The following is a 15,977-nucleotide window of genomic DNA, read 5'->3' on the forward strand; positions in this document are numbered from 1 at the left end:
GTTCTGACCTGGTCCTCACCTGGTTCTGACCTGGTTCTGACCCTCTGCAGATCAAACCAACAACATAATGAAGAGAAAACTGCTGCTCCTCCATCAGCTGAGAAGTCACATTGCTGACCTTTGACCTCTCATTGTTTCTGGCAGTTTTCAAGCATTTCTCAGTTACCACTGCCTGGCTTTGGCTCCCTCTAGTGGTGGATTGGTAGAAAACACTCAAGAAAACCTTCCAAACTCTCATCTAGTCAACATTTTGATCTCAACACATCAAATAATGAGCTTCAGAGCTTCATGTTTATTCAAATGAAGTCGCTTTCTGTTATAAAAAGAAGAAATTTATCAACAGCAGGTTTTTAAAAGGACAAGAGTTTGTTACACTGGAATCGACCCGCAGACCTCCACGTGGTGCGTTCAGGGTCGTGACCTCCACGTGGTGCGTTCAGGGTCGTGACCTCCACGTGGTGCGTTCAGGGTCGTAGAGGTCGAGCTCCTGATAGAGGAGGAAGCTCTTCAGTCGGGGAGGGAAGAGTCGAGAGTTCATGACCTCGGGGTTGTTGAGCTTCTTGAGCGTCAGACATTTTCTGATCGCCAGTCGACAGAGATGAGCGAGAGACTGAGGGCTGTCTGAAAGCAGATTAAAAGATTAACACAGATTAATTTAATCGAGAATAGCATTATAGCGCATCTTCCTCCTCTGACATCAGATTATAGAGCATCTTCCCCCAACATCAAATTATAAAGCATCTTCCTCCTCTAACATCCAGATTATAGAGCATCTCCCTACTCTAACATCCAGATTATAAAGCATCTTCCTCCTCTCACATGAGATTATAGAGCACATTCTTCCTCTAACATCAGACTATAGAGCATCTCCCTCCTCTAACATCCAGATTATAGAGAATCTTGCTCCTCTAACATCCAGATTATAGAGCATCTTCCTCCTCTAACATCAGATTATAGAGCATCTTCCCCAACATCAGATTATAAAGCATCTTCCTCCTCTAACATCCAGATTATAGAGCATCGTCCTCCTCTCACATCAGATTATAGATCATCGCCCTCCTCTAACATCCAGATTGTAGAGCATCTTCCTCTAACTGAGTGAACTCACTGAGCATGTGCAGGATCTCCGGCCACTCTCGTTGCTTCTCCAGGGTGCGTCTCAGCTTGGAGCAGATGTGGGCGTGGCTAATGTAATCCAGCAGCGTCCGGACGACGCGACCGGACAGATGCACGAGGCAGCAGAGGCTCATGAAGTCACAGAACTAAAAAACAAAACATCGTTTCAACATTAACATTTATAAAACATGTCGTTTTGTTATATTAGCCTAGCATTCTGCAGCTTCTATGACCAGAAGAGACGTTTTTACAATTTCCCACCAAATTAAAAGCATCGGAGCCACAAAACGTGTAAATCCTCTGAAATGAAGAAAAAAAACCTCTTTCAACAACTAAAAAGTAGTTTTCACTCCTAAAGTGTTCTGGGTAGAATTTACTTTTATTTTATTACATTTTCAGCTCTTGGAGACGTTTTTAGAGGTTTTTACTCTTTTTTCATGGATTTTTCTTCTTTAGCTATTTTATGCATCTTGGCTGTTTTAACTCTTCATAGTCGCTGCGTGTTTTAGTAAAACTAGATAGTGTTTTATTTTTTTTCTCCTACTTCCCTTCTTGTAGGGCGACCAAGAAAGTTATGATTTCGTCTGCTTGGATTTATTTATTTATTTATTTATATGTATGTATGTAACTTTTCATAAAAACTAGTGAGCCAAATTTCATGAACTCCTCAGGGATGATTTGTCATCACGGACCAATCCATTAGATTTTGCGACGTTAACGGCGAATTGTTTCTGCATAAATCCCCCAAAAGTTTGAAAACCTGTCCCACACAAAGTGGATGAGGGAGGCACCTCATGGAGGAGATCAAAGGAGATCAAAGGAGATCAGTGTCCATTGCCGTGGAGATGCTTCCTGCTCAGTGTTTCGCACAGTGATGTAGCGGGTTAGCATTCGTACGAGCTAATGGCTAGCAGGCTAGCGATGCTAACTCGGTCCCATAAATAAATGTGGCGTTGGTGAAGGTCTGTGTTCTATCTAGTGTAGCTCTAGTTCTTGTTTCTTTCCATCTACCATCATGCTTCCATCTTCTATTGTGCTTTTCGTTTTGGTCCTTTCGTCCTCTAATTTCCCTCAAAACAATCCCTGTGTACGAGCAATTTTAATAATTTTACTTTCACCATTTTACTGTATTTTATACATATTTAATATTTTCATAAATTTTATCAGTTTACAAATGAATAAGTTAATAAAGTATTCAAATACAATTAAAATGTAAGCAAAATGTTTATTTACAAATAACTTTCTTTAAATGTCAAAGAGCCACTACAGGGGGCGCTGAAGAGCCACCTGTCCACCTGCACGAGGGGGTGCAGTGAGCTCACCATCGGTGCTCTGAAACCTGCAGAGCCTCGTAATTAAAGGAAAATAACTCACAGGGATTTTACCGTCCGCTTCGTCCTCTGGCTCGACGTCGTCGTCATGGCGACAGTGGAAACAGCGCTCCACCTTGTAGCCGTTATTGAGCAGCAGCCTCATCATGACCTCGTCCTTCAGGCAGTACTGCAGCGCCGTGGGGAACACCGTGTCGCTCACCACCGTGAAGTAGCAGTTCACGTCCGCCTTGGCCGCCAGCAGCAGCTTGACGATGTCGTAGCGGCCGGACCGGACCGCCACCAGGAGGCAGCATAGCGGGTCCAGGTCAGTCTTCGCTCCCCCAGCCAGGAGGATCCGGGTGCACTCCACGTCGCCGTTCGAGACCGCGAAGTACAGAGCGCTCCTCCGGGAGTCGCGGTAGTTCTCTGAGTTTCTGTCGTTCATGCGGTAGTTGACATCGAAGCCGTGAGCGAGCAGGAGCCTTAAGCAGTGGGCGTGGCCTCCTTCTGCGGCCGAGTGCACCGGGCTCCGGCCCGCCTCCTTGATAGACTTCTTGTTGGTGAGAGGGATCAGCATCTTCAGAGCACTGGGGGAAAACAAAGGCTTCGTTAAACATTGAAAATTATAAGAAACGGCTAAAAAACATTTAGCCTCGTTTCACAGTAGCCGCGGTTCCACCAGCGCGGTTAGGGTACGGTACAGCAAAGTGCACCCAGGTCCAACTCTGTCTCGCGGTCCCACCACAGAAAGTACAGTTAAAATGTAGGCGGGTTTGTGAATGACACGGGGACGTGTTGGGCGAAGAAGGAGGAAGCAGCCAGCTGCAGCTCCACGGCTGTCAGAGTGAATCCATGAGCCTCGTTCTCTGTGACCGAGCTTAAACTTCTTATTGTGAACAGCAAGCACCGTATTGCGTAGTACAGTACAGGAACGTACAGTACAGTGTGGTATGGTAAAGCACGGTATTGTATGGTACAGTACAGTAAGGTACGGTACAGTACAGTATGGTATTGTAAAGCACGGTATTGTATGGTACAGTACAGTAAGGTACGGTACAGTACAGTATGGTATTGTAAAGCACGGTATTGCGTGGTACAGTACAGGAAGTTACAGTACAGTACAGTATGGTATGGTAAAGCACGGTATTGTATGGTACAGTACAGGAAGGTACAGTGCCGTACAGTATGGTAAAGCACGGTATTGTATGGTACAGTACAGGAAGGTACAGTGCAGTACAGTATGGTAAAGCACGGTATTGTGTGGTACAGTACAGGAAGGTACAGTGCAGTACAGTATGGTAAAGCACGGTATTGTATGGTACAGTACAGGAAGGTACAGTACAGTACGGTATGTGTTGCTCCGCTATTTTAGCTTCAGGGATTCCCCGTGACAACAAAAGGTTTTTTTCATGTAAACATGAGTGACCACCAGCTGAAGGCTGAGAAACCAGAGAATGTGCCTCTTGAGTCCCCCATATGGTGAGGAGGATATCTGCAGGTCAACAATCCTCCACTGTGATTGGCCCAGAGGCCTCATCTATAAAATGTTGCGTAGGATTCCTACTAAAAATGTTTGTGCGCCCAAAAGCTGAAAATGGCGTAGAACTGTTTTACACACAACTGTCACTGTATTATTTATATGCTGACTCAGCAATGGGACAGATTGATTATCAATTGTGACAAGGTGTGTAACAATCAGTTCTATGCACTCTATTATTGATATTCAATCAGTTCTATCCTCTGGATCATTTGAAGGTGAAAGTTTGACATATGAACATGGTTCTGCTGATTCAGCAGTAACGTTCCACTAAAGAAACATCTAGAACTCTGCAGCTTGACTGTTTATGATTAAGTGGATCAATAAGTCTGATAATTAAAGATATTAAACGTATGAGATGAACCTGGTTCAATTCACCACTCCACAATCAGCGCTGCCAGGTTCTCCATCTCCAGAATGTGCTGCTCAAGGTCCAGAGTCGTCATACGGGAAGTGGCGTACACGTCTTCCAGGACCTGCTTTTGTGTGTCAGCAGCTTTTATAATTGATACGATGATGTTTGTAAAGAAATACTTTTGTAAACTGGAACTATCTCCGCTCTGTTCTTAGTCCGCCACAGGTTGGAACATGCAGGATACCTGCAGAAATTTAACAGTACGGTATGGTACCATATGGTATGGTACAGTATGACATGGTATGGTACAGTACAGTACAGTACGGTGTGGTACAGTATGGTACGGTATGGCAGGGTACAGTATGGTATGGTAGGGTATGATACAGTATGGTATGGTACAGTATGATACAGTAAGGCAAAGCGTACCCAGACCCAACCCTGGTTCCACCAGAGACGTTTGAATGTAGGCACGTTGTGACGCGGCGTAACGATGCAGGTGTGTGACATCATCACTACGTGACAGAGAAGGAGGACCAGAAGAACACATTAGTTGTGTTGCACCTGCACCTTCACCTGTACTTGCAACTTTACCTGTACCTGTTAGTGTACCTGTACCTGTTTGTGTACCTGTGCCTGTACCTGTACCAGACGTTCCCTCAAGTTTCCAGACATCCACAGCCTCCTTTGATACAATCTATGCTCTAGTTTTAAGACTAGACCAGGGATGAGACTGGAGGCGCCGGCTCACTCGTAGTGTCCAGCAAACGCCGCCTTGTGGATGGGCAGATGTCCGGTGCTGCTGTGCAGGTTGGGGTCGGCGCCATTGTCCAGCAGCAGCTGGATGCAGGCGGTGCTTCCAGATCCGGCAGAATCCAGCAGGACACTTTCCCCGTTGAAGGCCTGCGAGTTGACTCGACTGCCTGAGAGCACGAAAGAAGAGAGTATATGAAAGAAGAGAGTGTATGAAGGAAGGGTGTAAGACCAAGTTTACACGTACCTGGGTTTTTACAAAAACAGATATTCCCCCTCTATGTTTAAAGAAAATCTTCATTGATACACAACTGAACATCCACCTTGTTCAGAGCTGCTATGAGCAACCAGACCTGTAGGGGGCAGTGTAACGAGAAGCATGACGCCGTGATAGCCGATCAGAGTTCTCGGAAAAAAACAAAAACAAATTGTGACGTAACTCTCCGCCTCGTATCTTTAGATACAACCGGAGACACAGTTTATCTCAATCTCCACTGTGGGCGGAGTTTGCTGGAATCATAGTCGTAGCTCACACAGAGAAATATCCCTGTTTTATTGTTTTGATCAAATACTCGGGTACCAGGGTGTAAACGTGGCCTAAGAAAGAAGCGAGTCTATGAAAGAAGCTTTTTGAGACTCTGAACTACCGGCCAGTTCAAAACGCGTTCAGCTTCTACCACCGTTACTTTTCTCGAGTCCAGCGCGCAGCAATCTGCAGCTCTGGAGCCACACCAGGCTCTTTAGCGCCCCCCTAAGGGCCTCAGAATTTACAAAAGTAGCCTTAAATGATAAAAACCAAGTAAAGCAGCTGAAGTTAAAACCGATGAACCGGCTGAAAGATCCAGCCTGAGATCTGAGCTGGACTCCTCTGGACTGAGACCTGGGATTGAATCTTTGCACTGACCACAGTTCAGCAGAATCTCCGTCACGTGAAAGTGTCCGTGCTCCGCCGCCACGGCGAGCGGTGTGGCCCCCGCCACGTCCCGGTGGTTCACCCGCCCGCCGTTTCTCAACAGCAGCATCAGGATGTCCACGCTGCCGATCCTGGCCGCCTCGTGCGTGGCCGTCCAGTTCTTGCGGCAGACTTGCTCCACCCAGGCGCCGCGAGCCACCAGCGCCTGTGTCATGTGGTAGGAGGCGGCTCGCACCGCTGCAGGGACCAAAAACACCCTGTTCAGGAGCTGCAAATGCTTCCAGGGACAGGAAGCTTTCCACATGTACATTTCATATAACTTCTAAAAATGCAGAGAAAGTGTCGCTCTGTTTTAGTTGTGTTCAATCTGAGGAGTGATTTTAGTAAAGCTGAAGGACATAAACTGTTTTTCTAGATCCTGTGATCCTTCACATTCATTCCTGCGTGCAGCAGGGTGTGGACATACTGTACACTGAGCGCTCTGAGAGGACGGATCCTCACTCACAAGTTCCACTGCTTTCAGCGTCACTCTGAGTCATGTGTCATGACCTGGCGTAGTGTAACAACACGGTGTTGTGTGTAACGGCACAGCATTGTGTAATGACATGGCATAGTGTATAACCACACGGCTTAGTGTAACTACACAGCGTCGTGTAACGAAACGACACAGCATTTTGTAACGACACCTTGTTGTATGTAGCAACACGCCGTAGTGTAACATCGTCGTGTAATGACACGGTGTAGTGTGATGATACGGCGTTGCGTAACGACACGGTGTAGTGTGATGATACGGCGTTGTGTAACGACATGGCGTAGTGTAACGACACGGCGTAGTGTAACGACACGGTGTAGTGTGATGATACGGCGTTGTGTAACGACATGGCGTAGTGTAACGACACGGCGTAGTGTAACGACACGGTGTAGTGTAACGACACAGGGTAGTGTAACGACACGGTGTAGTGTAACGACACGGTGTAGTGTAACGACACGGTGTAGTGTAACGACACAGGGTAGTGTAACGACACGACGTAGTGTAACGACACGGCGTAGTGTAACATCGTCGTGTGATGACACGGTGTAGTGTGATGATACGGCGTCGCGTAACGACACGGCGTCGCGTAACGACACGGCGTCGCGTAACGACACGGCGTAGTGTAACGACACGGCGTAGTGTAACGACACGGCGTAGTGTAACGACACAGGGTAGTGTAACGACACGGGGTAGTGTAACGACACGGCGTAGTGTAATGACACAGGGTAGTGTAACGACACAGGGTAGTGTAACGACACGGCGTAGTGTAATGACACAGGGTAGTGTAACGACACGGCGTAGTGTAATGACACAGGGTAGTGTAACGACACAGGGTAGTGTAACGACACAGGGTAGTGTAACGACACGGCGTAGTGTAATGACACAGGGTAGTGTAATGACACGGCGTCGCGTAACGACACGGCGTCGCGTAACGACACGGCGTAGTGTAACGACACGGCGTAGTGTAACGACACGGCGTAGTGTAACGACACGGTGTAGTGTAACGACACAGGGTAGTGTAACGACACGGCGTAGTGTAATGACACAGGGTAGTGTAACGACACAGGGTAGTGTAACGACACGGCGTAGTGTAATGACACAGGGTAGTGTAACGACACGGCGTAGTGTAATGACACAGGGTAGTGTAACGACACAGGGTAGTGTAACGACACGGCGTAGTTTAACGACACAGGGTAGTGTAACGACACGGTGTCGTACCCAGCAGCAGTGGAGACTCGTTCCTGCTGTTGGTGTTGTGCGGCGCGGCACCGTGATCCAGCAGCAGCTTCACGTTCTGCAGCCGACCGGCGCTGACTGCCAGGGTGAGCGGCGTCTCTCCTCCGGTGGACGTCCGGTCCTCCAGGCTGAGGCCCTCCGAGCACACTCACACACACACACACACACACACAGAGACATTATGTAATAACTCGTTAGAGAACTTTAAAGCTCCGTTTCCACCACACAAGAAGTGGAGTGATGGTATGGAGCAGTAAGGCAAAGCTGCCCAGTGTCAGGGATCATGGTGAACCTAAACTCAGACTCAGACTCAGACTCAGACTAAGACAACAGATCAGGTTATTGACAGTTTATTTAAACCAAGGTATACGAAACTCAAGAGAAGATCCAGAGGCGAGTGGTCAAAGTCCAGGCAGAAGGTCATAAACATGAAGAAGTCCAGAGAAAACACAAGAGAACGAGGCCGGGGTTACGAGACGAGCTACAATGACAAACGAGCACTGAGACAAGAAGATGAGGGGCTTAAATGCACGAGGGAAGGGCAGACAGGTGATACAAATCAACACTAATCAGACACACAGAGGGAGTGAGAACAGGAAGGGACAGTGAACAAAGACACAGACGAGACAGACTTCAAAATAAAACAGGAAGGGACAAACAGGTAAATGATGCAGACTTGACAGGGACACAAGGGGAACCCTTAAGCTCTGAAATCAGTCAATCTCAGATCAGCACCACCTTTTTCTCCACTGACTGAACCACAGGTCTTTTCCACCAGATGTCTCAGCGGAGAGACGCGATGTTTGATTTGTAGTTGAAGAAAATAATCTGTGACTCGTGTGGAAGAACTTCACCTCGATACAGGAGCACAAATATGTTTTTCACCAGATGTACTGCAACAATTGGAGGAAAAATATCAGCATGACAGTTTTTTTAATCTGTGACTTGTTAAACAGGATTTGTGCTCCTGTAATTAAGAAGTTGTGACTTGTAAGTGTGGCGTTGTATTTGTGTAGAGAAAAGAATTCTACAGGTACACAACTACAAATTCACTTTTACAAGTACACAAACCTTTTTCACCAATAATACCTCCATAGAAACGGGGCTTAACAGTACAGTATCTACACAGAGGAACTTTAACAGTACTGAGGTGTACCAGTATCTACACAGAGGAACAGTACTGAGGTCTACCAGTATCTCGATAGAGGAACTTTAACAGTACTGAGGTCTACCAGTATCTCGATAGAGGAACTTTAACAGTACTGAGGTGGGTGAAGCAGATCAACCAGCTGTTGCTGCAGCTTCAATAAAGTGGAAGGTTCAAATCTCATTATATGAAATAAACCAAGAGGAAATCCTTTCAAACTTGTTCATCTTTATTACAATCAGGAGCGTCACACAGAGACACGTGAACGACTCTGCTCTCACTCCTCTTCTATGTCAGAGATTATGTTGCTTTATAATGGTTACACAGTGCTGCACAAATCCACAGGTTGTATGCTGCTGCACAACATCCTGCTGCTCCACAACTTCCTGCTGCTCCACAACATCCTGCTGCTCCACAACACCCTGATGCTGCTTCGCAACGCCCTGCTGCCTCACAACATCCTGCTGCTACTTTGCAACATCCTGCTGCTCCACAACATCCTGCTGCTCCACAACATCCTGCTGCTCCACAACTTCCTGCTGCTCCACAACATCCTGCTGCTCCACAACACCCTGATGCTGCTTCGCAACGCCCTGCTGCCTCACAACATCCTGCTGCTGCTTTGCAACATCCTGATGCTCCACAAAGAGTCCTGTCTCTCCTCTGTATGTTCAAAATGTTGTTGTTTCACCTGCCTTCTCCTCGTTATCCAGTTGTTATGACAGCTTGGCATGGAGCATGTAATGCTACACACAGCTAGCCGCGGTTAGCCATTGCGCACGTTATACTACACACTGCTAGCCGCGGTTAACAACAGAGTATGTAATGCTACACACAGCGAGCTGCAGCTAGCCACGGAGCATGTAATACTACACACTGCTAGCCGCGGTTAACAACAGAGTATGTAATGCTACACACAGCTAGCTGCAGCTAGCTATGGAGCATGTAATACTACACACTGCTAGCCGCGGTTAACAACAGAGTATTTAATGCTACACACAGCTAGCCGCGGTTAGCCATTGCGCACGTATTACTACACACAGCTAGCCGCGGTTAACAACAGAGCATGTAATACTACACACAGCGAGCTGCAGCTAGCCACGGAGCATGTAATACTACACACTGCTAGCCGCGGTTAACAACAGAGTATGTAATGCTACACACAGCTAGCTGCAGCTAGCTATGGAGCATGTAATACTACACACTGCTAGCCGCGGTTAACAACAGAGTATTTAATGCTACACACAGCTAGCCGCGGTTAGCCATTGCGCACGTATTACTACACACAGCTAGCCGCGGTTAACAACAGAGCATGTAATACTACACACAGCTAACCGCGGTTAGTTGTTCAGACAACCTGAATCAATAAAAGCTTCACTGATTTAAAATCTCCTCAATTGACTTCCGTCAGTTCAGATCAGGATTCTGAATTGTTGGAGTCCAGGACCCTTGAAGTCCATCATCTCCCTGGTTCTTTTCATTCTTCACCTCCACTGACTTCAGATTATTACAACAATCAGTCACCAGCAATGGTCGGCGTGCTGCTCTATCATGAACTACAGCTCAATCAGGAACTACAGCTAAATCAAGAACTACAGCTCCATTATGAACTACAGCTCCGTCAGGACCTACAGCTCCATCGTGAACTACAGCTCTATCAAGACCTACAGCTCCATCGTGAACTACAGCTCTATCATGAACTACAGCTCCATCAGGAACTACAGCTAAATCAAGAACTACAGCTCCATTATGAACGACAGCTCCGTCAGGAACTACAGCTCCATCAAGAACTACAGCTCCATCAGGAACTACAGCTCCATCAAGAACTACAGCTCCATCAAGAACTACAGCTCCATCAGGAACTACAGCTCTATCAAGAACTACAGCTCCATTGTGAAATACAGCTTCATCATGAACTACAGCTCCATCAAGAACTACAGCTCCATCAGGAACTACAGCTCCATCAGGAACTACAGCTCTATCAAGAACTACAGCTCCAGCAGGAACTTCAGCTCCATCAGGTACTACAGCGCCATCAAGAACTACAGCTCCATCAGGAACTACAGCTCCATCAAGAACTACAGCTCTATCAGGAACTACAGCTCCATCAGGAACTACAGCTCTATCAAGAACTACAGCTCCAGCAGGAACTTCAGCTCCATCAGGTACTACAGCGCCATCAAGAACTACAGCTCCATCAGGAACTACAGCTCCATCAGGAACTGCAGCTCCATCAGGAACTACAGCTGCATTGTGGAGTACTAAATACTATCTTGGTAACTATTAATACTGCATTATGGACTACTAAATACTGCATTATCTTTGTTGTGGTAGTACACAGTGTAAACGATGAAACTGTGTAGAATTCACAAGATCAAACAATTAGTATTGAAAATGACTCCAATCTCAACATCCATCCATCTTCTCCATCCAGGGTGGTGCTGGAGCCGATCCCAGTGGGTTCCAGGGTAAACACACATATAGACAGACCACCACACACACACACCTAGGGCAATTGTAACGTCACACTGGGAGAACATGCAAACTCCACACAGAAAGGCCCCGGGTCACATGTGAACCCACCACTTTCTCACTGTGAGGCGACAGTGCTCACCACTGCTCACCACCGCTCACCACTGCTCCACTGTGCCGCCTAATCTCAACATAAAGTCCATTTTGATGAAAGAATCTGGTGAAAATAGTGAGATGTAAAATAGACTCTATAAATCCTCTAAAAGCAGGCTGCTTGCTGGTTTGGTGGATCGGAGCCTCCAGCAGGCGGTTCTGGTCCAGCGGGCCTCATGTAGGGACTGAAGTGAAGCTTCTCGGCAGCGCCCCCTGCTGGAGGCCGTCCCTCATGAAGGTGTTACCAGGTAAACCCTCTGAACATACATGTTAGACGCTCTGAACAAACCTACTCTAGTTTTTCAGCCTCGTTTTAGAAAATTGCCGTCCAAACGACGGCTGGAGGTTCGCTGCCTCAAACTGTGGCCCCAGGCAACTTTCATTGTTTGGCTCATGTTCCACTTTATTATTTGGAATTTGCTGCGGGACCATTAAAAATGAATGGCGGGCCGGAGGTGGTCCGCGGGCCGGACTTTGGAACCCTTTGGAAAATGTCGCCCGAAGGCCCAGAAAACTCTCTGTCATCGCCTTGGCTTGTCTTTTATCAGCTCCACTGCTCTGATCGTGTCGGAACAAAATGAAAACCAGCCACGGTTTGTCTCCTCCGACCGGTTCACAGTGTTAAAGAGTGAAGGTCCCAACTTTACTGGAACCTGTGTCTCATATCAAATCTACGAGTCTAACATATAATTAGAAAATGTTTGAAAACACCCCTCCAGTTTCTTGGGAGGTGTATTTTGCAAAACTGGATCGAAACGCTGCCACCTAGTCTCAGTCTCTAGTACACACCTTTAATGTCGTCCCTCATGGAAGGTTACGACCTGCTGGAAATGGTCGTTATTTCTAACAGTCTGGACACCTTTCCTAAATGATATCTGCAGATGTACAGACTCTGCTATCGCCGGGCAGGCAGCCTTTTGAATGGAATGAAGCCCTTGGGTGGTACTCACATGTCAGGACCGCCTCCAGGACCTCCGGGACGGGCTGAGCAGCAGCCCGGTGGACGGGGAACCAGCCACGGCCGTCAGCCTGCCTGAAGGCGGCGCCGTGCCTCAACATCTGGCGGAGGGCCGAGACATCGCCTGAACGCCGTGGACCCACGGCGGGCAAGGGAAAGAACAAGGGAACAAAGAAGAATGGTTAAAAGAAAAAAGAGGAACGTTTTAAAAATATAGAAAATATCAGTGGCTCTCCAGCGCCCTCTGTAGCAGCCCCCCGACATTTTCAGAAATAAACATTTTGATTACATTTTTATTTTAGTTGAATACCACAATGATGTTCTAATCTGCTGACAATAGATATATATATATATATATATATATAAATATATACACACACATATACAGTATATACTGTATTTTTTCTTCTTCTTCACTAAATCGATAAAATAGCTAAACATACTCAATAATGTATATAAAATAGAGTAAAAATGGTTCAACTAAAAGGATTCAAATTGCTGGTGGGGGGGTGGGGGGTGGGGGGGGGTGGGGGGTTAGGAAAAGAAAAAAAGAAGAAAAGGAATTAAGACGGACAAAAAAGGAAAGGAGACTACAAGATAAAAAAGGAAACAAAGAAGAAAAAAGGTTAAAAGAAATAAATAGAAAAAGGAGGAAACAAATAAAACACAATCTAGTTTTACTAAAACACACAGAGAGACGATAAAGAGTTAAAACAGCCAAGATGCATAAAACAGAAAAATCCATCAAAAAAGAGTAAAAACCTCTAAAAACGTCTCCAAGAGCTGAAAATGTAATAACATAGAAGTAAATTCTACCCAGAACACTTTAGGAGTGAAAACTACTTTTTAGTTGTTGAAAGAGGTTTTTTTCTTCATTTCAGAGGATTCACATGTTTTGTGGCTCTGATGCTTTTAATTTGGAGGGAAGTTGTAAAAGTTGATGTTTTTAGTGGTAAAAGCTGCACGTCGAGGAGAGTCCTCCCTGATCGTCTCGACGCCGCGACGCCACACCCACCTTGCTCGATGGCGGCCAGGACCCGGAGGTTGAGCTCGGTGGGAGGGTCCAAGCTGTGGGAGGAGGCAGGAAGCTCTCAGAGGTGCTGATGGGGTTTTGTCAGGTGTGGGTTGGAGCTGAAGTACCTGGCCGAGGTCTTGAGGAACGCCTCCTGACACGACTCCTCAATATTGAGCTGGATGGCCAAGTCGCCAAGCTCCTGGTCGTCGTGGTCGTCGTGTGTGTTCATCGCTCTGCGCAGACGCCGCCTCGGTTCATCAGCCTCTTCAACTGTGGTCGAAACGGACCAAAATGTTTGAAACGCTCAGGGGCGGAAAACAAAACGGCCAAACGGTTCAAAACACTAAAACAGACGAGAAGTAAGATGGTGAAAGAACCAAACTAGCTGAATCAGTTAAAGTCGGTTAAAAAGGTTCAAACTGCCAAATGAACCGATTCTGAATGGTACTCGTGACTCTACTGCACGTTTAAACCTCCATGAATAACTTGATGATCTCTTATGATTCAACGTGTGCTGTGGCTCCGGAGGAAGTTTGTTTGGTGACAAGAGATTAAAGTGGCTGTTTGGTTTTGGGCAACGGGTTGCCCCGAGAACGCAGCCAATCCCGAGAGAAGCTTCTGCGTCAATCCACACGTGGCATCGTGTGTGTGATTGTGTTCAAATGAATGTTATTTAACAGAATAAAGGTTCGGACCGAAGGTCTCCAAGAAGCTTTAAATGACACTGATGTCCGAGGGAAAAATGTCACTTTCAAACCGACTTTGGGAAACAGATCAGCAGAGAATCATCATGAGAAACGACTTCAGAGGCACGTCAACGTTTTAACAAATATCTAATGAAAACTATCCGTGCAGATGGAGGAAGGTTTTCTAGTCACGTTGAGGGAATTTCCTCTACTTCCTGTTTCCACGTGCAAACAAGTAGCGGCGGCGGCGGCGGCGGCGGCCGGATCCATCCAGCACCTCAACACACAAACTCCGATCTGCAAACGTTGTGGCGTGGCGGCCAGAAGACACCTGGAAGGATCCCAACCTGAGGTGCGACCATCCAAACCGACCTCCGGGTCAGAGCTCTCACCGGTCAGGTGTGGCGGACGAGTCGGACTCCCCCGGATCCTCGCCCACTGCTTTTATATTTCGTGGTGAGCCGGTGTGGACGGCTGCAGCCACAGGGGGCGTGTCCCAACACCTGCCTCTCAAATATAGCCAGGTTATGTGAGCTATTGTGCGGGCTAAGCCGGGTCCTCTGGCGTGTTTGGTGGGAACGCCACATTTCTGATCCCCGCAAGCCAGCGAGGGCTTATGGCGCCAACGCCACGCGGCTAACGGCGTTCGCTGCCTTATTGTTTCACGGAAAGCAAAATCAACGAGGGTCTATTTTTTCCCTCCACTGCTTTGTCTGAGAAACCTGAGCCTGGTGGCTCTGGCAGAGCGACAGCAGAGCTCCTGGGGGATATAACGGTCCCCCTGCACTAAAGTGTGTTGTTATAAACACATGGAAGATTTTAATCTGCGGATGAATCCTGTACGCGCTGCTCATTTATAGGTGGAGCCTTTACAGCTTGTTATGAGGCTGCGACTCTCCAGCTGCTTCCCTGAACCGGGACTCTGAAACCTTTAAGAGCAAAAGACACGAGCTCACCATTTTCCTCCAGATCAAATTTTAACCTTTAGAATGAACACGACTTCTAAGGATTCCTGGACTTTAGAGAAACAAACAAGAACTGCCTGATGTGGCGTTTATGAACTTTCAGCTCCAGTTTAAGATCATAAACATTTCATTATATTTAATTGTTTTGTTGCCAGTTTTAGTGGGTTCATCCGGTTTTCCAGCCTTTTTTGGCCAATTTTTAAATTTCAGCTGTTTTAACCATTTTCGCCAACAAAGTTGGCCGAAAAGATTATTTATTAGTTTATATGCATGTATGCATGTATATATTTTACCATCTTTTTGCCAAAACTACTCACACAAGTTTCATGAAATCTTCAGGGGTGATTTATCATCATCAAGGACCAACCCATTCGATTTTTTGGATTTGACGGTTTACCATTTCTAAATAAATCCTAAAACACTGTGAATAACGGTCCCATACAAAGTGGATGGGAGAGGCTCCTCATGGAGGAGATCAAAAGAGATCAGCGTCTGTTGCCATGGAGACGATCCCCACTCAGTGTTTCGCTCAGTGACGTAGCTACCTGACAGGCTAGTTAGCATCGATATGAGCTGACAGCGATCATGCTAGCAATGCTACCCCAGTCCCACAAATGCTGCGTTGGTGATGGTCTGCGCTCTACCTAGTGTAGCTCTAGTTTGAAGCGAAGTCGTAGTTTTTTTTTTCCCATTTCTGCACTTTTTTTTTCAAATATAGTCACTTTTAGTTTGTTTTATTTATTTATTTATTTATTTAGGTTTAGTTTCTCCCATTTCTTGTAATTGTAGCTTCTTTTTTTTTTTTTCATCCCAGAGTGAAGAGTCAATG

General features: G+C 46.6%; 1 protein-coding gene across 1 annotated transcript; it reads right to left on the reverse strand.

Annotated features, from left to right (window-relative positions):
* Positions 1-265: 265 nt before the first annotated feature.
* Positions 266-14,688, reverse strand: LOC308116379 (ankyrin repeat and SOCS box protein 15-like). The gene is made up of 10 exons (XM_080474546.1): positions 14,461-14,688; positions 13,623-13,767; positions 13,498-13,550; positions 12,475-12,606; positions 7,735-7,899; positions 5,976-6,221; positions 5,070-5,241; positions 2,491-3,016; positions 1,109-1,262; positions 266-621 (listed from the first exon to the last, which is right to left on the reverse strand). Exons 2-10 carry the CDS (start codon positions 13,724-13,726, stop codon positions 437-439), a joined length of 1,737 nt encoding a protein of 578 aa, XP_080330672.1. The 5' UTR covers positions 13,727-13,767; positions 14,461-14,688; the 3' UTR covers positions 266-436.
* Between the last annotated feature and the right edge of the window lie 1,289 nt (positions 14,689-15,977).

The sequence above is a fragment of the Lipophrys pholis genome, assembly GCF_963383615.2.
Source record: "Lipophrys pholis genome assembly, chromosome: 11".
Lineage (NCBI taxonomy): Eukaryota > Metazoa > Chordata > Actinopteri > Blenniiformes > Blenniidae > Lipophrys > Lipophrys pholis.

What these genes read in the sequence shown, in the direction of transcription:
- LOC308116379 (XM_080474546.1), bottom strand. Translation starts at nt 13,726, where the DNA reads ATGAACACACACGACGACCACGACGACCAGGAGCTTGGCGACTTGGCC. An exon ending in GCGTTTGCTGGACACTACGA is followed by an intron (nt 3,017 to 5,069) that starts GTGAGCCGGCGC and finishes GTTTTCCCCCAG; the next exon opens with TGCTCTGAAGATGCTGATCC. An exon ending in GGAGATCCTGCACATGCTCA is followed by an intron (nt 622 to 1,108) that starts GTGAGTTCACTC and finishes ATCTGCTTTCAG; the next exon opens with ACAGCCCTCAGTCTCTCGCT.